At 34.1% G+C, this 22,434-nt stretch overlaps 1 protein-coding gene across 38 annotated transcripts in view; it reads right to left on the reverse strand.

The window, feature by feature from the left end:
- The window catches only part of KCNMA1 (potassium calcium-activated channel subfamily M alpha 1), a 527,339-nt gene that overhangs the window by 210,447 nt on the left and 294,458 nt on the right, over positions 1-22,434 (reverse strand). For 23 of the 38 annotated variants that reach the window (XM_041127120.1, XM_030030369.2, XM_030030368.2 and 20 more), the window contains exons 4-5: positions 4,525-4,618; positions 745-856 (exon numbers count right to left, since the gene is read on the reverse strand). In XM_041127120.1, the coding sequence (XP_040983054.1) occupies positions 745-856; positions 4,525-4,618 (206 nt within the window). Of the gene's footprint in view, positions 1-744; positions 857-4,524; positions 4,619-17,532; positions 17,557-22,434 lie in introns of all 38 variants that reach the window. The other 15 variants (XM_030030358.2, XM_030030356.2, XM_030030361.2 and 12 more) reach the window with 1 other exon arrangement.

The following is a 22,434-nucleotide window of genomic DNA, read 5'->3' on the forward strand; positions in this document are numbered from 1 at the left end:
CTTTCTGGAGAAATGGATTGTCAAATTGTGAAATTTCATATGTTGTCTAAAGACATGGCATTCACAATGTATGCCATTTTTAGGAAGCTTTCCCCGAAAAAACTCCCAAATTTTGACCTTCATTTTACTTAACTAGAGAGAATATGCAATTTGTACAAGAAACTTCACATGTCACATTATAGGTGTTCTTTAACTGATATATTTTGTCTGCTCTGCTTCACTTTTTATTCCCTTTTACATGTGGCATATTCTTTTCTAATGCATTCCTAGCAGTCCCACAGAAGTGTCTAAACAAATCTTCCAACTCTGTTGTTTCAGTGGATTTAAAATTTAGCTGTATTAGCTCAAAATGTGAAGAAAATTTGTTGATTTCATTGTTGACAGTGATTCATGGCAATCCAGCTCAGTGAACGAATGGTCTGGATCACCTGTTCAGGTTGTAAGCTGAGACAATTACATCAAATTCACCATTTTATAAAAACAGCCTCATGTTACACAGTACTTCCAAGCTGGCATTCGCCACCACTTAGAATAGAAGATTATATTAATGAATCAAAAACAAAATGGACTTAGTAAGTGCTTTTTCTGACATAACCCGCCTGTCTGCTGAAATGGCAAATTCACTCCAAAAACAACTTTGGTAACATTCTTCTGCTTACACGATGCCACAAGATGAAGAAATTCTCCATTAAAATCTGAAGTTTAAGTATTTTTATAACAGCTATTAAAAGGTATTTTACTTACCAAGCCAACTTCTGTTTAAATATACTGACACAAACACTGGAGGGACCGTGAAGAAATCTACTACTGAGTTAACTTCTAGCCAAAACCATAGCTTGTCATTGGCTGCTATGAACTGAAAAAAAAAGAAGGGGAGGGTGAAAGAATCAGATTATGCTCATGGTGGTTGCAAGTATGTGCAATATTTTCCATACTAAAATATTAAATTCCAAAGTTAGTGGACAAGTAACTGATGTTTTAGGTCAGTCCAGACAAAACAACATGTCTCATTGGAAAGAAGTTGGTACTGTGTGTTGCTTGATAACCACATTGAGATTAAAATGAAAGGTCTAACTAAAAAGACAGATCATTTACATGATGAGTTGTAATATCTGTGCTAAAACCCATTTTCTCCACATTTATTAACAATGTATCAGTAATATTAGAAAACTGTAGGTAAGTATAAAATATTTCAAAGTATATCACCTTTGCTCTAGCACACCAAACATGTTGGTAGTAGTCTCACCATGTACTTGCTGTTCACGGGTTTCTAAATACATGATAGTTTACAAAGTCCCATTATCATCCTATCCAGACATCACCAGGATGACTCCTACAAGGCATAATTCAGGACTGCAGCAGGACTTCAATCCTTTGAATTGTGCCATGGATGAGGTCATTTCTCTCTCTTCATCATGAAATCAGCCTAGGGAAACTGGCAAACTTAGATGCCAAGGACATCATCATTTGAACTTGCCTACTCATCTATGTGCTTAAATAAGATCAAACTACTATTCACATTCAAGTAATAATTAAAACAAATGCTTTATATAAATATGAAATATAAATATACAAATAAATATAAAATTTTAGTGCATCACGAAGACATTTAATGGAGCAGTTGTACTCACATAAGTCTTAAAACCTGGACTAACATATTTCAAAACAGTGCTTGTATTTTTTGACTTACACACATTATCCATTGTCTTTCTTCCAAAGCAAATACTGACATTCTCTAACTATTTCATCCACTTAATCTCCTTGCCTTAGAACTACTTTAAAACTTCTAACAGAAAGTGTTTATGGTGCATACCAACTTTGATGGAATCCCAGATAAATTATTGGAAAGGGGACTCTACTGATGTCAAGAATGTTGAAATCATACTTAAAAAGAAGACAGACAACGTGAGCATCCTTTGCCTCAGAGAAGACTCAAAAGCAAAAATAAATTCACTTTTTATTAGTCTGTATTACTCAATATCAATGCTCCACTATGAAAACTGAACAAAAATATCCAGTTTCAGCAGAAGCTTTCTATTGCCTTCTGTTGAATTTAGAGTAGTCAGAATATCTGGAACTAAAAACTTTTTAAGATGTCAGATCAATACTTTCATAACCTACAATACGTGTTCTAATCAGCATTTTATCTTTCCACAGGGCACAACCTTTAGGCTTTCAAAAAGGTTAAAGTGTGTTATTCAACAATGAAAACTAAGTCTGTTGACTGTAAAGGCCACTCATACTTTTCTATGGAAGTATTTGAACAGTTATTCATTTAGGTAATTAGCGATTAATAGAAGTCCATTTCATTAGAGGCAATCCTACCATGCTTGAAGAGATACCTTGTTTTTCTAGAAGCACTAGCACAATTCTGTCGCTTCCAAAGAAGGATTACTTCCATACTTGCCATATCTCTGCCAGACCCTATTGCTTGATTATGTGCTAACTCATGCAGTTCGGACTTAGTCTTCATCAGCAGTTTGCAGACTTCGCTTTTGAGTTCTCACATAGTTGGATACTAGCCAACAAAAAATTTAAAATGGATATATGCATGTTTGAATACAAATATCTTCTAGAACTGAATATATGGTAATATTTATATGATTTTGAGTTGCAACATCATTTCAGGGAGAACAGATGGAGAAGGATGAGATTTTAAAATATTTCTTCAAATACTTTAATTTGCCAGTGAGTCCTCATAGGAGATATTTATCAGAAAAAAAAAACCAACAAAAAACCCCAACCTAAAATAGCTAAAAGTATGAGATGCTTATTACATAACTAGGAAACTCATTATCGATCCAATTCTTGCATCCGCACAACCAAGTATCACCGTTTCCCCAGGAACTCCTGTTTAGTTCAGCAGGACTTCTTGGAGAGCTGAAGTTACAGCTATATTAGCATTTTGACTTAGATAAGGAGTACTAATCTGAAGTGAATCCTTATCATCCCCATTTACCATACTTCAGTTTACATCACAAAGCAGTTTTGGATAACACAAAGATTTGTTTTGGTTGAAACTAAAACTGAAAAAGGTGTTCTAGCAGTGTAACTCACATGCTGTAACTGCTGAAGTGCATTCAGTCCACAGGACCAGAGTGGACTCTACAGTACTCTCTCTCCCTTCCAAAAAAACATACAGTGTGGATATGAAAGTAGTAGCATCAGCTGTCAGTAAATTCTCTCTTACTGTGCTCTGCTTCTTGATAAAGTAATCCGAGTTACTGCTTTGAGTAAGTTAGAGTGTCCAATACATAATTTTAATTCTCTTGGTAAGAACATACAACCTTAACACTAGCACAAAATTTACAAAGCATTTGGATACTTCTAAAAAAAAGGTTCTTGGAAGTTTACAAATACCATGCATTGCATCTGTTATGTCAAAAAGTTAACCTATATTGCAGGCCTGGTGGACATCTACAAAATGCTCCCCAAATCCTTAAGAATTAGGGGCTATTACACTGCATGCTTTTAAAATACAGCTTAGAATGCATGCATAGTAGTGTAAATACTGAAGGAATTTACCTATTTAGCTAAAGGATAGACACTGCACCTAGACGAGGTAATGAAATAACCCAGATTTGCAACAAAATTCCTTATTATTAGAAAAAGTTGGTTAAGTTGGTCAGAAATGAAATAGGAGGAACTCAGCTAACATTGTGACACAGGAGCTCCAGTGATTCAGGAGCAAAATGGACAAAGGAAGATCAGGAAGCAATACTTGTATCAAATTTAAAGACCAATGTGGCAGGCTTTCTGCTCACATGAGGTTTTCCTTGTAGTTCTGTTATGTTTGAGGCCTTTTTTCCCCGATTTTCCAATTAACCACAAGCAAAGTTAGTTTTCAAAGCATATTTAAAAAAAACAACCAACCAAACAAACAACAAAAAAAACCCCCAACAGCTTGAATTCCAAGCATTACTGGCCGGAACTTTTAAAAGTGCCTACCTGTTTCAGATGTCCCAACTTTCAGATCCCGAAACAGCATTACTGGATTTTCAGAAAGTGGTAAGTATATTCTAAGCATATACATTTCAGCATGTTGACTAGTATTTACAGCTTCTGCAAAGCATTCATTAGCAGTCTGGGAAAGTGGATGTGCATAAAACGGAATACAGCAGCTCTACCAGCTGTAACCTCAACCTTTGACTGCCAAAGACCTGTCTAGCAGCAGAGGAATAGATCAAGCGTTCACTAGTCTTGCTGAGGTAGTTATGACTCCATTGATAACAATGCAACTAGATTCCACATCACTGACCAGCACTGAACTATAACAGTTTTCACTTTCTACCACATGAGAACATTCTGGAACAGATGGCTTAGCTTATAAACTATCGGTCTCCTTAGTGATCTTAGATGCTTATTATTATTACTTAAATGTTCCCAATCAAATGTTTTCCTCATGCATTTTAGAAATTAGCTTAATTTTGTCCAGCCATTGTAGTCAGGCTGTATTCAAAGACTTTCCCTATCTAATAGCTATATTCTCTCCCTGACTTACGCTATCAAAGAAACACTACTTACACGCAAGCCGAAGTAGAGTAGGAAGAACACATTGAAAGCCATGTCGATCTGTAATGTGAAATCTTTGTAGAAATTCTGGCAGGATTCTATTGGGCTATTTGAAAGAAAAAGAAATTGGAGTAAATTGTCAGTATATGAGTTTCCACTCTGGTAAGATTTTTATGCATTTCATTAAGGACCTTGATTCAGAAATCACATTTCTGTTTTCCAGTCATTTACAGGATACAAGCAAGCATTTCAAATGAATTATTTCATTCATTCAGTTAGTCATTCATACAGTCTTTATATTGACCTGTTCAGGTAATATCTGAGAATTAACATGCAAATACCTTTGAGAAAGAACAAGCAGGAGAATACCTCAGGATTCCTTAACCCCACATTAACCCTTAAAGAACTGACTTCTTTCTACAGGAGACATACCTATGATACTTTAGGAACAAACCTAACAAGCACACAGCTACAGTGAAACTTTACATGGTTTTAATTCATGTCATAATATAAAACCTTAAAAAAACCATAGTTGCTTAGGAATACATTACCCATTAGCAACCTGGGGTACTTAGTCTTGTACAGTCCCTTGTTTATAAGAAGTTGGTTTGGGTTTTTTTTTTCCTTTTTCTCACTTCTTTTTTTGTGTATGGCTATTTAATGTACTTTATGTACAGTACTATGAACTGAGTAGAAAAGCAGCATAGCCCACTGGTAAAATTAAATAACAAAATAAATTGAGGAATTTGAAGCAGTACTCTAAGGGTTAATTTCTGCATGCAGGTTAATTAAAATACCTTTGTGTCTGTCAGGCAGCCATTGCAAATTCTAGCTTATTATATTATGCTTTATTTAACAGTGGGACAGGTCCAAAGCATACTCTATACAAACTGGTACTTTATAGATACACTTTTATCTAAGGAAGGAGATAACTTCCATGAGTGTGATTAGTGATTTATTTGTGAGGTTTCTAAAATTGGTTGGTGAAGCCCCAGAGAAATGTTGAAGTCAGACCAAAGTAAAAGTCATGTCCTAATATATGCTGATGTATATACTATATATACATAATGTCCCACCATATATACATATATACACACACATATATTGCAAATGATCATGTATTCATCACAACTGTAATAAAGTGGAAAACTAGAATGTAGATCATTTGATCATTTGGAGCCATAGAAAATATCCTTTCAGGAAAGAAGAAATCCTTTGGCTTCCCAGGTCAAATAAATCACTGAATGTGAACATAATACCAGTTAGTATAGCAGTAGCTCTGCAAATATAATGCTAGATTGCTCAACAAGCAAGATTCTATGCGTTATGAATGTCAGTTACCTAAGTTAAGGCATAAAGGAAATTACCTGGGCTACCAGGTCATTACACATGCAGCCAAATTTTCCATTCCTTGTATACATTACAAGTCAAACAAGTTAAATACAGCATGCCCTCTCCTGTCTTTAGATGCATGAATGTATACAGCAAAATCTTCCTTGATGTACAATAGCTTTATGTTTTAAGAACCTTCAGTGCTATAGGAAATTATAATGAAATGGTTTTTAAAAAGCTATTTGCACAGACATTGACGTTATGAAACATTTCTGTTGTAGTTCAAATAAAATTGATTTACAAAAGCAGGCAGAAGGGAAGAGAAGCCAAACATTAACGTATAGGATGGAAGACAGCACCTCACACTTTACAAATACAGCTTTAGCTACAAAAACAGTGGATGTAATCTGAGAACCCAACAGGATCATTTTCTGTATAGCATTACTGAGAGCAAAGGATGTTGTCAAAATAAGGTAGGCTACACACTGAGTCAGTATGCACCCGACCAACAGAAATCACAGGAAGTACAGCAGAAGCAGCATGAACAACTCTGCACCAACACAGAGGCTTGGACCCTTAATTCCAGGTTAGGTTCCTGTAAAAGCTGCAGAAATTCACTGAAGCTAATGGAATTGCACAGATTTATGACTAGGATAGAGAGCGCTTCATTATCTTCCTTTCCACAGTTATTTGGTACTTGTCATGATTGTCAGATAAGGTCAGCTAGGGTTGCAGCTAACCGCTGTACTTTTGTACCATTGTCCTTTACAAAAACCTACAAGATCTGACAAATTAGCTAATGCATAATACATCTTCATCTTGTTTGCAGAACACTCAGCACAGTGGACCACAATCCTGATTTGGAACTTTTGTTTACCTAATACCAGGACTACTGCTTCTGCTAGTCATATCCCTAGAGCATCCTTCATTTCAGAGATCATCTCTCTCTTTCAATTTCTAAGTTATCCGTTTCAAAGACAAACACAATGTCCTTTCCTTTTTATTTTAAATGATGAGTTTATCAAAAAGGCATGTCACTAAGGCTAAATAAATGATTATTTATACTCACAGAATACAAGATTTTAAATTTTCCAAATTAAATTCTGGTGATATTTTTCAGTTTCATCAGTAGCTCACATTTGAACTGAGAGAAAAATACAGCCACTAATGTTTATCATTGCACCATTCAGTCTGCTGCCGAAAGGAAGCCAAGTTGAACCTCTTCTTTACATCACATTTCTCCAAAACAGAAGTGCTATAGTTCTTAGAGTTCCAGACTGTAGTGTGCTGGTGTCTCCAGGACTAATAATATATTGCCTGTTTTAAACTAAAATCAGATGGCTTGTCCTATGGGATTTCACCCCTTTATATCAGCAAAGCATTCACCTTTGAAGGAGCCAACAGACTGTTAGAAATGTTTTTATTACTCTTCCATGTAAGCATCCTTCACTGTAAGTGTGGTTTCATGCATTTGTACTTCTAAAACCCCAGAGAAACTACACTAAAATCAATGGAATAACATTATACTAACAATGATATGAAAGATTTAATATAACTGGAAAAAAATTACAGTAGTGATGTAACTCTAAATGCAATATTTATGTCCACTTTGAAAGAGCGTCTTTAATTTGCTACACAAAAATTGAAAAAAATTCCACTGTAGCTATGACTTCTTGTGTTTTGAAAAGAAAAATTCACAGCACCAATTTTATGTTACTTAATGCAGGGATATCCTGCTGATAATCTATCAAGGACTATAATTCCCCTTTGCCCTGTCATCTTTTTATGTAATAGACTAAGTGCTACAAGCAATGCCTGGGCTACACAAGCAAGATTTGAGAGGCTGACAGTTTTCTTCAGGTCAACATTTATATCAAGTTATCATTTGCTGCAACTGTGTGCTCTGTGCTACAATTTAATAAAAAAATTGCATCTAGAGAAATAACAGTGGGCTTAGTTTGCCTAATCTGCAGTAAAGACAGAACCTTATTTGATTTTTCAGGCATGGACTTCATTGTTAATTCTATTCCTTCCTCTCCTGCTCTTTAAACACTGCTATTCTTTTCAGTTTCACATTACCTCTATTTACTCATTCTGTTTACTACTACAGCATTTTTATCGCAATACTAGTAGTTGTAAAGGCCAGTTATACAGATATCACAGGCATAAACTAGTTCAGTGAGCTAGAGTGACTGCAAGAGAACTAACAAAATTACTCCAGTTTAACTTTACACAGATGGGGCAAAATTTTGACAAGGTGTTCCCAGCATCATTAAACCTTTTTCACAATCAACACTGAATCCAACACTTTACATGATACTTTACCACAGCTGAACAAATGAATGAACCCCTTGTCACTTCAATTCAAAAGAATTTACTGCTGTTTAAATAACTACTTTTGTCACAAGTTTATTTAATGTATTTACTTATCATACTCACTTATTTCCGGTTCATTTGAAATGCTTCTACTGCATTCGAAATGGTTCTACTGAGATTACTCTTTGAAGAGTCATAGAATCAGTGGGAGATGGCAAAAAATAGTATGCATTTTAATGTTTTCTGAAATTATTTGTTTCTGTGAGTATATTAAAATGAAACTTCCCACAGAAGAAGCCTTCATTGAGTATTTCCAGGATTCTGCAATTGCAACAGAGTTGAAAATATCTTGTTTTCTCCTGTATCGTTTCACCTCTTGATAGGAACTGTAAAGCCCATTTCCAACTTCAGAGCAAAGCCTTGCCGTGACGTATCAATCTATGTCACAGTGCAATCACTCCCATTATGACCACACAGAAGTAAGGGAAAGAAGCTCTACATTCATTCAGACTTTCGGCCAGCTTTGCAATCATAGTGACATCTATCTGGATGATTTTACATAAAATGTTCCCCACAATAATGGGAAAGATTGCGCACATCCAATTCGGTACTTGAAATAACTATTCAATATGCAATTTACAGTTCTTTGTCCCTTCTGTGTAAGGAAGTAGACTCTTGTATTTTTGGCACATGTCATGTCAGTCTGCTCCTAATGTTTTTTGCCACTTTTTTTTTTTTCCTTTCCTTTTAATGACAAGGCCTGCAAAGGCTAAGATGGATGCCAATTTTTATTTGTGTATAATTATATACCAAAATGCAAAAGGTTAATTTTAATTTTATTAATCTAGTTACATTTTGCCAAGTGTTTTGAAGATAAGAAGTTCTATGTAAAACATTCATAAACCACCACAAAAGAAAATTACTTCTACTGTAACTTCAGGAAAGTACTGACGTTAATAACAATACCACAGCTGCTGCATCTTTGGAACTTTAAGAAGTTATTGAAACTTTTAGAAATTCAGAGAATTGTCCTAATTTACAACTTTAATTTTTGGAAGCAAAGTGGTCTTCTCAATGGTGGAGGAAAAGCTAAATCCATGACTGAAATCAGATAAAATATATTTTAATTCTTAATATTAACTGAATAAAATGTAAAACTGAAAAAGTTGGAACTAAAAAAAAAAAAAAGTATGTTACAAACTTAACATGCCTGAGAAATAAAGACAACTTGATACTATGAAAAATTAGGAAGTTTTTAATTTCCTTTGCTCATGACAGTTTGTAGATTGCATGATAGTCCATTATATGAAAAAACAGTAAAATGTGCAGTTTCTATCAGAAGGAATGTCCATTGATAAGAATGAATTTTAAAATCAAATTATAATTATGTACAGAAATACTGGTAGAGGCTGCTAAAATATAATAAACACAAATGAATAAATAATGGAGAAAAACTACTCAATATTTAGAAGCTCTTTAGTATCTCATCATTTGAAGACATTCCATTCACTTCTCACTTTCAAATGTATTTGAATGCAATCAGTATGTATTAATTTGGGCATGTAAATTTTCTTTGTTCTTAAAAATGTCTATAATATTTTTTTTTTGTTTCCAAACTATTTTGTTTTACTGGAAGCTCCTCTGTAATACTGAATTCCCTAAAAATTATTTATAGAACAAACCCAATTTTACAAAGTTTAGAGTAAAAAATAAGTTTGCCACAAATTTGAGGACAGCATCTGTTTATACTCCTTTAATACATATTTTTAACAGTACAGCAAAAAAAAAAAAAATTAAGGGGGTTATCGTTAGGCTTTTTAAACTGTGTTTCAGTGGCATAGTACTAAAGTAAAACTAAGGGAAAAGCCAGATGTATCATTTAGTAAAAGCAATGTTCATTCTATGCAGAATACCTTCTGTTCCTTTAACTATGGTTTAGCTGTACTGCTCAGAAGGGAGTAAGTTAAAATCTTCTTTAGTGAAACAGGCATGAACATATAGCAAAATTATAAACATGGATGCCTATCAAGTGTCAACCTAGTGAAACAAATATGATAATTAAAATAAATCAACAAGACTAAATAAAAATCAAAGGTATCAAATATCTCACAGAGTGATAGAGAGCATAACATTTTTTTTCTTACTTCAAATGGTTTTCATTTATTAACCAAGGTAGTCCCACAGTTAGAAAACAGAAAGTACTTTCTTGCAGTCTGTGTACTGATTTTCTGAATGCAAGATGCCTTGGTAAATGACTCAATTTAGAAGGCCTTTCTTTGAGTCATAACATCAATAAGCTCATTAATTTTTAGATGGCAAATGTCTTCTAAATTACTTCACTCTCCCTTGACACACTGTGGTCTGCCACTGGGGAAGTTTTGCTACTAGCATTTTCAGTTAGCACTGCATGATATGCAGGAAGAGTTAAGTTGGTTTCCTTCCCAAAAAGGAAGAGCAGCCAGCTGGATCAGAACAATGCTTTAGTGAAAGCAAGGGAAAGACCAACTTTGCCCAAAGCAGAAGTGCAGTGTAATCTGTGTCACAGCCCTAAGTTTTGGGATCCATAAAACTCCATGGGATCATTACATCTCTAGTTAGAGATATTGTCTAAAAAGTTTTGTATACCAGGAGCTAGTGAGGGAAGGAGGAACAATCCCTTTCTCACTGAATTTTGCAGATAGTTATGACCTGATAGCCAAGGATGATGCTGTGACCATTTCCTGTATCTTCTTATCTTGTCATTGATAAAGATACATTTAAATCCTTTTTTTGACCACACAACCTCCTACATCTAAATCCTTAGCTAACTGCTTCTCCTGTGTGCACACACACACACACATACACAGAGAACTTTCTGGTCCAAACACATTTCAGTGTCAATTCCTGGAGCTTCTTTTTTATACTCATAGCTAAGATGCTGACCATGCTTGGTTGTCTCTCTCTCACCTTTTTTTATTGTACCTTCCTCCTGCCTGGACTCCATATTGCCTATTACTTTATCCTCCTCTTCCTTCAGAAAGCTTCAGAAAAATATTCCTGCATAACTCCTTGGGACATTGCCAAGTACCTTTTTTTAATTCTCTATTCTGACTCTCCTTTGCTTAATGAATTAAACCATATTTGTCTTTCCAGCCACAAAAACTCAACTTCAGCATGCGATGAATTTAATCTGGATTACTCTGTTTTACTGTCTTTGTTTCCATCTCCATTCCTGCCTTGTCTACATGTGGAGTGGCCTCCCTTCTTCACTTTGATATGCATCTTTCACTTTCACATTCCTTTTGAAAATGCATTGCTGACCTTAGGCTCATACACACTAAGCTGTCTTTGAATTACATCAACAATCAGTATCCTCTTTGTTCAATTTTAAAGTAAATGAGCAAAATATAAATCTGGTCAAAATAAAAGATGAACTGCCAAATAATGTGAAATAAAGCTATCTTCCAAGACTTCTTAGGTCATTGCTTAAGGTACACCTTATAAATTGCAAGCACCTCAAGGGAACTGCTTTTCAGAAAAAAGCAGGAACAATGCAAGTGCCTGTCCTTATTTCCCTTTCCTAATTTCTATCACAACATCTTCTGTTATTCTTTAAAGTCTGACAGATCACAAGCTGTCATTAGAATATTACCCTTCTATTTCTAACCTAATTAACAAAATGCATCATGACTCATCTGTTCTGCAGATGCTTTCTACAACTAAGTATTTCTATATTATCAACCTAGCACACTGGGGAACCTTGACAAGCTTTTAGACTAATTTGGGTAAAATTAACAGGTTTCCTCATACTTCTTCTTCTTCTTCAAAAAAAAAAAATCCACTGTCAGAAGAAATAAGCAACAACAAAACCAGATCAAGCAGCAATAAATTGGTACAACAGCATTATTTAGTAAAGATTTTTCTAAGAATCAGAGCCAGAGACATACTGTTTTTCCTAATGACTCCTTCTGTTTTCTGGATCATGTGATAAAGAACAGGGCATAAAAATTTTGTTTTAAATTTAAAGATAAATTTAAATGCTGTGACTTGACAGTTTTTAATGCAAAATTAATTCTGTTTAGAAACTGAGATAGAGAAGGACTTCCAGTGGGAAAGAGAAGCTCTTAATTTTAATTTCTGTCACATTCGTGTATGAAATTAAGAGACAAATTAAGCTGGTACAACTGCAGAACAATGGTATACTTTCCTGATGCCCATCTCAGATCCACAAAATTTTACCTGGCATAACTCTATTAACTTTTACAGAGCTATTTGCGACTGACAACATACCAAGTGACAGAGTCAAGTAACATTGCTAGTACTTATTTTATCTAAATGAACTAATACAACTTGGTAAAATTCAGTATCATGTTGTCAGTTTTCATCTTTCTTTTTCAAGTTTTCCATGAATTTTAAGTACATCATGCTTCTTCATAGGTTGCCCTAGTAAAACATAAGCCAACCTACACAGAACTCAAGCAAAATCAAATTCTTATCTTCCTCAGCCCAAACACAGAATTGTATACAAGTATTATAACAAGAAACTTTTACTTACATTTTATATTGAATTGCTAGGATATACAGAAAATACGCACATTAGAATTTCTCACTCTGAAAACAGCATATTTCTTAATTTCATCAGGGTGTGTGTACATTCACTACTGCCTGCAGCATATGTCTTCTCTAATTTCTGACTTTCACAAACAAAAGCTAAAGGAATATTCCTGCAGAACAGCTGAACAACCAGGAACTGAGTGCTAAAACAGCCATAAATAAATGGCCCAGAGTCAATCTCCATAACTCTTCTAAGTTCTTTCAGTAGTGTACAGAAGACAGAGCACGTGCCTTCTTGCAAAATACACCATTAAAATCTTCATCCTACTTAAGATAACTGCACTTGAAGAGGTTTGCTGAGAACCACGCAGGTAAGTAGGAAGAGTATATTATTTTATTTTGCATAAGATTTGTTAATTTTTTACGATAAGCTGAGAACACTGGTAACTGCAAATAGTATTACATTACCTTGACAAAACAATCTCCTTGATGACAAGCCAATTCTAAAAGAATGATAGAGCAACAATGCCAGGGATCACATTTTTAATCAAAGGGGTTTGTGTGAGACTACTAACATATTAAAGAGAAAAACACCAGTATACTGTTTCAACTAACAGTATATTATTACCTTTTTTGACAACATTTAATAACCCACTTCAGTTATACCTAGTATGCTGACTGCATTATAGAAAGATTCTGATTAACTGTATACCCTAAAGCTGACAATCTTGCATGTTTCTACTTCGTAATAAGACCCCTGTCTGTTACTTCTCATCTGTTATTAATATAATTGTTGTTCAATATTCTTAACCAAAGTGTACCACGGAGTAATAAGTTGTTGTAGCCGTTTACTCCAGAGAACAGAAAATAACTGGTGACATGAAAATGCAAACACATCATATGATGCTGCAAAGAGAATACTAATCCCTTTTCCATGTTGACATTGAATTGAACAAATGGAAATGGATCAAGTTAGTGAGAAGTATATCAAAAGCATAAAACTTCTTCAGTTAAAACATATAGTTAAACACTGTAATAGGTTCTTTAGGGAGAATGGCAGATCTCAGATTTTTAAAACAGCGGTAAATACTTTTCAGCCTTGGATAGATGGACCACTTACAGTCCTTGCATTTGCATATGTCAATAGAATGATCTACATGTGATATTTCTAAAATTTCCTCCTTCTGTAGAAGAGGGCCTACAAACCATTGATCTCTCAGATAAGCATCTGTTTGAATAAATTTATGTATAGCCACTTTTACCTTGCAGCAGAAGGAAGACTGACTTCCTGAGATTCCTTCTTGCTCTATTTTATGTGATTCTATTTTGCAGCTGCTGTCTTTTAAAATTACCCAAAGGTGCTTTTCACATTTCCTATGCACTTTCCTCAAACTAAAAGTTTTCAACAGCCCACCATCATCATCGTTTTCAGCTCCAACTACTCCTCCATCTCAGTGCCTTTTATTATCCCTCTATTCTGTTGATACTGTTGTCCAACTTTTAAAATTCTCCTTTATCTGACTGCATTCTTGGAAAAAATACGTACAATCTTCAGAAATGAGAAAGTCCTCTACCTATCCTATTTAACTCCAAATTAAAATTATTAATCATTTTTCTCTCGTATATCATCACAAAACTGAGCTCTCGTTTTCTGCTTGATATGCATAACAGATTCCTCCAGATGATTTTGAGTATTCTTTCCATGTGTTTCTTGCTTGCTTACATACAGTAATTAAAAAAACTGATCTTGTCCTATGAAAGTTAGTCTAAATTCAACTATCCTAACTGAAAACGACAAGAGTACCAGATAAATTGGAGTGTTAAAATATTTCCAGTTCATTCATCTGACTGTCTTTTCCAGAATTCCCTCCTGTGATACTTTAATAAAAATATCTGGCTACTCTTTAGTTTTTACTGAGTAGTAATAAACTTGAACCTAAGGTATATTATTTGACTTTAATGTCAGTGAATAATGAAATTGAGCAATGAAATCCAGAAATACTACAAACTGGTAGAAAGCTGACATTACATTACTGGATCAGCTTTTTTGGTCAGGCTTTTTAGTGCGTGCACCCAAATCTATTATTATCCATAAAAAGCTATCCATATTGTGTTAATGGTAATTCTAACAGCAGTCCTAATACACAGTTACACCAGGCAGGAAATATTGTTTCATTTTTCAAAGGAAGGCATAACTGTAAACATGAACCATGTACATTCCCTCAAAAAATCTGCATAAAACTAGAAAGGATATTAGTCCCAAAGAAATCTTTGTAATTTCAGATTCCCTCATTCCTCATGAGGACCTTTCGGCCTCATCTATCCCATCAGCATAAGGGTCCTTTTAAGCACCTTAGTCATTTAATATCTAAGATACATTTAGGGTGCCATAGGTCACGCAATTCAACTACTCCCAATCCAAACTATTACAGACCTAGTATCCTTGCCAATTATCACAAGGAAGTCTGTATTTGTATACTTGTTCCACTTTACTAGGAGTAATGGACAGGTGAGTTGAAGTAAAAAACCTTTCAACTACCAAGAGTAACCATCTGAGATCTTTGAATATATCCTGAGCAACACAGTATATCTGTTTAAATTCCTCTGCCTTAAACCAGCTGCAGACATAACCCACGTAACCTTCACTCCCAGTATATATAAACATTTACGACAGTCCTTTCTATCAGTTTCCCTTTTTCTTTTCCTGGACTCCTGGAGAGTCTTTAGTGCACATACCTTTTTAAAGTAAAACACATGTACACAGTTTCTCTACCCATACATTCCTCTGCTGCGGCTTACTTTCCACATGCATATAACTGCAATCTAGTCAATTTTGCTACTTAGAAGTTTTCACGTCACAGCTGTTCCAGCTGTGGGACCTGATTATTTACCAGGACTGTCTTAAGAGCAAATTACCATATTCTTAAGGTGAAATGCTGATTCTATGAAAGACTCACTGAATAGCCACATTTACTTTGCAAAAGAATAGAATCAGTTTAAATGAACAAAGAAGAAATTAAAAAAATACTTCAACTCTTTCCTAGTTCAACTTTTCAGACAAGAAAACCAGCCTGGAGCCTCAGTGACAGTCTCAATCACAGTGGCTTTTCTAAATGGGAAAGGCAAAGCCCTTTTTAGGCAGATTAATGACACTCTGCCTTTCTTTTTTAGCAGTCACTTTATCTCCATTAACAAATGGAATAAGGTATTGCCAGCACCTGTAGCAGTTGCTCAAATCAATTATCACAAGCCTGATAAAAAACTACTTTACATCAGTGTAAGAAGAGGATTATAATGACATTAAAAATTAATATATAGTGGCTCCTTTTTTCTAACACCATCTCAAAATGGCTTGCACTGTATCATCCAACACCTTTTTATCCTAGCTGCCATGCATGGGATGTGTAGTTAGGCTTACACACTGAGCTACTGGTAAGTCAAAAGGACTGGTGTAATAATCCACTTTGCACCGATTTCAGGAGGAAGAATTTCATATTGCTGTATAGATATACGTCTGATCAGTTTTTCAGTCCTAAGAGATTTTGTGTTCATCATAAGAAAAAAAATAGTAATTGTCATTAGGTAGAATACAGGAATATCATAAAAAAAAAATTCCTAAGTAATCCTAAATAATAAACATTCTCAGGGCAGCACAGTACCAGCATGTGGGTGGCAAGACAACAGTTGCAGAAATTACTTCCCTTTTTTATTGTTTTGAATATATTGCATGTTTTCAGTTACCTGCTTAAAAGTACACACTGAGAATGTATTTTGGCTTTATAGATATCTGTTCACAATTACCATTTTTCAAACATCATAGCATTTTATATTATAGGCCCTCAAATTTAAATATATGGGATAAATGTTTATTCACCAAGTTGAGTATTAATTTGCAATCTGTACGTTAATTTTGACCCCCCAAAAAGCACAAAATATAACCTCTGAACACATATACTCAACATTTGCACTGATTGACAGCACTACAAAATTGTGTTCAGACACAATATTTCAAGTCACTTTCCAAAGTGCTGTTTCATCATTTTATCAGGGAACAATAGGATTAGCATTAAATCATATCTTCAACTGCTGATGAAAGATTTATTTGAATACATTTAAGAACATATGAATAACATGTTGCTTAAGATGGTCACAATGTAATTTGTAAAAGAAACTTAGAGCGGTGTTACAATTCTTCATATGAAATTTCATTTTAGTGGCGTTTTGTAAATCAATACATTTAAAATTACTTTGCAGGCTACTTTATATTATTAAAAAACCCCAACAAACCTGTTGCACTTCACAATTCTTCCCAAATTCTGACTTTTAATAAATGATTATGTATAATCTTACCTCTTTTCACTGTCACCTGCTGCTAAAGTTGACAGCAGGGAAAGGTTTATCTTTCTGAACACTACTGGCACCATTCAGCCGTTGTCACAACAGAATAGTTAGTACACTCTTTCCTTCCCATCTTGACCACACTGCAATTGTCTAGTCTATCTAGTCAATAAACTACTGTAATAATCTGGAAATTTTAAATATATAGACCTGATACATATTATGTCCTATTCATTCTATAAAAGCTTAACTAAAGATATTGATAAGCATAGTTTACATTTTCTCAAATGTACTAATTTTATGGGTTTTTTAATTCCAGTTCATGCACTTAATGCTCTAGACTGCATTCAGTGTATACACGATTATGGTAAGCACATTGGCATGCACAGGCAATACAAGAATAGATTATAATTAATCCCATAGACAACCAAAAAAAGGTGAAGTTGCATCATGCAGTGAAACCAAAGCTTGGCCTGGGCTGCCATGCAGAAAAAAACCTACATCAATGAGTCTGCTGTACGGCTCCTAGGTAAGAGTTGATATGAAAGAGGTGAGTTATTTCAGCAATGAAGTCACAGGCTGAAAATGTTTATACTACTGTAAACAAAATACTGTACATAGCACCAGTATTACTCTGGGGAGAAAAAGATGCTTGTAGAAGAGGACAAAAAGGATGAGGAAGAGAAGAAGGGGGAGGAGGAATTATAAATTACAATAACAAGTCTGAAATCGAATCGGTCCTTTTTAATAAGCATTTTGTTATTTCACATTCAAAATAATCTTATTTGAGTTTTCAAAGCAAACCTGAATTTTCAATGTATTTTGCAAAAAAACAGTGGATGAAATAATAAGATGCAGAATAATTTCAAAATGTCCATAGTGTTCAGTAACTGATGGATAACTGAAGATAATAAACACACAGATACGTAGAGGTGAATTTTTCAATGCAGTTCACAGGATCTAAACCACACAACTTCCAATGATTTGAATGCATAATGTATTGGACAGAATGAATATGGGTAGTATAAGGGATGCACTGATATGAGTGATTTATTTAGCCACCTTCTGCTGCTATTCTAGTAAAAGACATCTTTCTGCTGAATAAAGCAGGTTTTTTTTCAGAAATTGTAGTAATTCTGAATTGTGTTTACCTTACTCACCTTCATAGTTGTTCTGAATGTAAAAATGTGACCTGAATAATAGGGTGACCACCTAGCCTGTTTTAAGGCATGTACACTAGCCCCAGTACTTCATAGCTTGATTCCAGTAAGCTCAGAAAGAAATAGTTGACCAGGTAATTTATTTTAATGCAACAGTCACATAAGAGGTCCTACTTTGTGATGAAAAAAGTATGATTCTGTAACACTATAACATATTATAATGTGTGTTCCATTACAAAAAGATTTGTTCTATTTTTTTCAGTAGGTATGCTGTTTTCGAGCAGTTTTTCTTAATTACCCTTAATTGTAGGTGGTCACTCTATTTTTATCACAGTTCCAAATATATCAACTAATCATGCAGGGCAGCAATTCAGGGAACACCAAAAATAGTTTTATCAAGAAAACTAAAATTTCATTTACTATATGAAGTTTTTAATAGACTATATTGTTGTTCCAGTTGCAGAACAATTGCTTTTGGTATCTCTGTTTTTACATGCTGATAACTTTTTGAAATATTAATCTTTCTATTTAGCAAATTGCCACAGAATTTTAGATCAAAATAAAATCTGCTTAATTGACAGTAGAAATTATTTTCTGGCCTCTTGAAATTGCTCAGAAGATTTACAGAAGAACTTGTCAGCACCTTTTGTATTTGACAGGTAAAAAAAAAATATTACATATTACAGTTATAAAACCTCCAATTGTACTGTTCTTAAATAGTGAAAGAAACATTCTTTTTCTTCCATCCTTTTCACAGGGACAGAACTTACAGTCATGAGTCATACCACTTCTGGTCACTATGTGCTATTTAACAAGGCTAGTAGGATGTTTCATTAATTGTATATTAAAGATGAGAACATTTTCTTGGGTGTACAGTTATGCACTTATGAACTGTTGCACTGTGCATGCAAATGTCATCGACTACAAAAAAGGTTACTGACTCAAGATAGACTTAAGCACTGCTGACAAAGCCAGCAACTAGCAAATTGTTTAAGGAAAGCAGATGAGGAGCCCAAAAATTTAGAAGCTGAACTTGCAGAGTTCCAAAGTGTACCATCTAAAAAGGTACTGTACATTAAGTAATAGGAATCATGGCATACACAGTATGTACTATAACATATATGTATGTATCACAACATAAATGACACATACGATGTATGTATACTTTCCCATTGTTGTGGAAATAAAACAATCTATCTTTTCTTACTTGACAAACACTGGTTTAGCAAAAGATGAAAAACAGTCCTTATATTTATTCTTAATAAAAATAATACACTGGTAATTTTTCATCTAGTCATGATAGAAAAGTCCTCAAGACACAGACAAAACACAGCGCTGGCCTACAGTCTACAGTTCTACAGTCTCATCACTCTGAATATGAACATAACAATGTAAAAACAAAATTAGAAGAATCATATCCTTGGTATCTGCTACTAATGCAGCAGAGGATGATAGAAGCTACAAATGTAAGGATCTCTGAAGATCAGGTTAAATTATATCTTCACAACAGTTTATTGTCCTGTGAACAGTGATTTTTGCTATAAAACCAGCTAGTCCTAAGAGTCCAAATTATTAGGTTCAAGAAGAGATTCAGTCTTCTGTTTTCAGATTGTTGCTATGAACCAACATCACATTAGAAAAGTTTCTCTGCTTCAGCTGGAGATAAGCTATCAAACTCATTAATTTCCTAACAAATGGCATAAGTTGCTCCCTTTTGGTGTAGCCAAAAGCCATAACAAGCTTTATGTAGTTCATACAAGTCTGTTGCAAATTATAAACTCTAATCACCATGATGGATAATGTACCATTGAAACTAAATGACCAGAGCTATCAAAATTAACTAAATTGCTGGGATATTTTGCCCTGAAGTTCAACTCCTTCCAATCCCCGAATATGAAATTCCTTTTAATAAATAAACTACTAGCAAAGTTTAGTCTGGCGAAACAGGGCATCTGATTCTAGCTTTCTGTTTTCTCCTAAGCATACTATGATGCACAGCAAAGATATCAGATGGGTCAAACTACACTCTCAACATTGTAAATATTTCTGCTTATATACTCTATGGATTTCAGAGTAAAGCACGTTGGATGGAGTCTTGCTTAAATAGTGACCAAAAATACCATAAAAATCTTCAACTGGTAGGAATATCATAAAATAACTGATCCAACCCACTCACTAAAGAAAGCTCAGTTGTATTCAGAGCCTTTTTGTCTAACCTGTTTTGAATACTTGCATGAACAAAGATTTCAAATCTCTAGATAGCTTGTTGCAATGCTTCATAGCTCTTACAAATACAGAAAAGCCTAATCATTATTAACATCAATAATTAATAACAAGCTTTAATCTTTATTATTTTTACTGCTCATATGTATTGAAGAAAATATTTATGGCAACAAGAATTTTTCCCTCTGACTTCAGATGAAACTTTCTAACATGTTAATGTCTTGGCCTTCATTCAACTTCAGTACATCCAAGCTTCCAGAATCTAAAGAGAACACTGCATTAGCAAGCTGTTATTTTTTTTTTTTCTTAAGTTTGCTAAAACTAAAAGTTTGAATTTTAAGAAATCTAATGATTGAAGATCCTGAGTGCTTCTGAAAAACTTAATTCATTACATATTCCATACTCTAGAGAATGTATATGATTGTGTCAGTATTTTTCTATACATTGCCTTTTTCTATGCACATTGTATTGACATTTCATAAATTCAGTTCCTTGTTCTTACTCAGATATGCTGTTAAAGTGAAATCACAATTCAACAAAGGTACAAAAAAGACATAATTAAACATTCATCCTTACTTTCCTAAACCTAAAAAAGAATGAAGACAAAACATTAAAGCTCACTGCATTTAAAATCAAAGATTTATATCAATGAGACTGATAAACGTTTACTATGTAAGGTGGTACATATTGCTTCAAGAAGGAATTTGACAAAACACACCTATATTTTTAATAAAAAGTACAAATTACTAGGAAAAATAGTCAAGAGATAATTTAATTGATATTCCACTAGTATTCACTGAAAATTTTCTTACTCATAAAATGACGTTAGAAAAAATAGCAGACTATGGATAACCTATTTTCCCTACGGTGGAAACACTTAAGCCTGACAATTAAAATGAAGATTTGCAACAATGGTGCAATAAGCAACTTGTACTCTTAACATAAAAACATCCATCAACCACTACTATTGCATTTTCATTATATCACACAGTATAATGGAAATAAAATTACTGTAAAACATTGTTGTCACAAGAGTTTTTGCTTTGGAAAATAAGTAGCCAGCAAAGGAGGTCACTATCTGTTATTTGTATATTTCATAACACAGAATAGATGCTTACTCTTCAATTAGAATCTATCAAATTATATTAACTGTTTGATGGAAAGCTAAAATTATTTTAAAAATTATTAATGTCATTTAAAACAACAGAGACTTATTCCACAGTTGCTTTTCCAAAATATGAAGATCTGATTTTTATTCTGATATTCTACATTATCAGAATAAAATTCTATAGTACAGAATTCTATATCTACCTATATATGTTATAGAATTCTAGGTCTATATATTCTATATCTATAATCCAGTTCTGAAGCTGTGGAAATCATAATATGAAATTAAGAAAAGAATTTATCCTTCAACCATGTAGGAACTGATATTTAACACTACAGCCAGAGGAATTAGTTACAATTATATACACTAGACTGAAGCAGGGAAAGAAGAAAATGAAAAAAGAGCAGATACGAACTTACAGATGTAGAAATTTCACATCACAGATCATGCACTAAAACGATTAGTGAGAACAATCTCATCTCTGCCTCTCCAGACAGAAAAATGATGGCAAACACAACAAAATTAAAAAGAAGAAAACTCTAAAAACAATCAAAGAGGCTGATTCAAGTGGAAATGAATAATTAGTTACCTAACTTTGAAGCATAAGGTACACTGAAGAGAATAATTGCAAAAAATGAGAATAAGCCACCTAGGAAGCCTTGATGACATGTTTAATGCAATAAATATCACATTACAAAAATGTGAAGTCAAATCAGTAAATAAAAGTGATACGAGAAATATTCTGCAAAGCTGTGTGCTAACATAACTGTTACTGTCTGTATGACCCCTTTAAGTCTTTGGACTTGGTTTCTTTGGACTTAACCAGGTTGCTGAGTTAAGTTTGAGTAATACTTCTGAATTACTTGGCTGAAGATGGCCATAAGCAAGTAACTGGAACTACAGGGTGACTCA

Source organism: Aquila chrysaetos, chromosome 11 (genome assembly GCF_900496995.4).
Source record: "Aquila chrysaetos chrysaetos chromosome 11, bAquChr1.4, whole genome shotgun sequence".
Classification (NCBI taxonomy): domain Eukaryota; kingdom Metazoa; phylum Chordata; class Aves; order Accipitriformes; family Accipitridae; genus Aquila; species Aquila chrysaetos.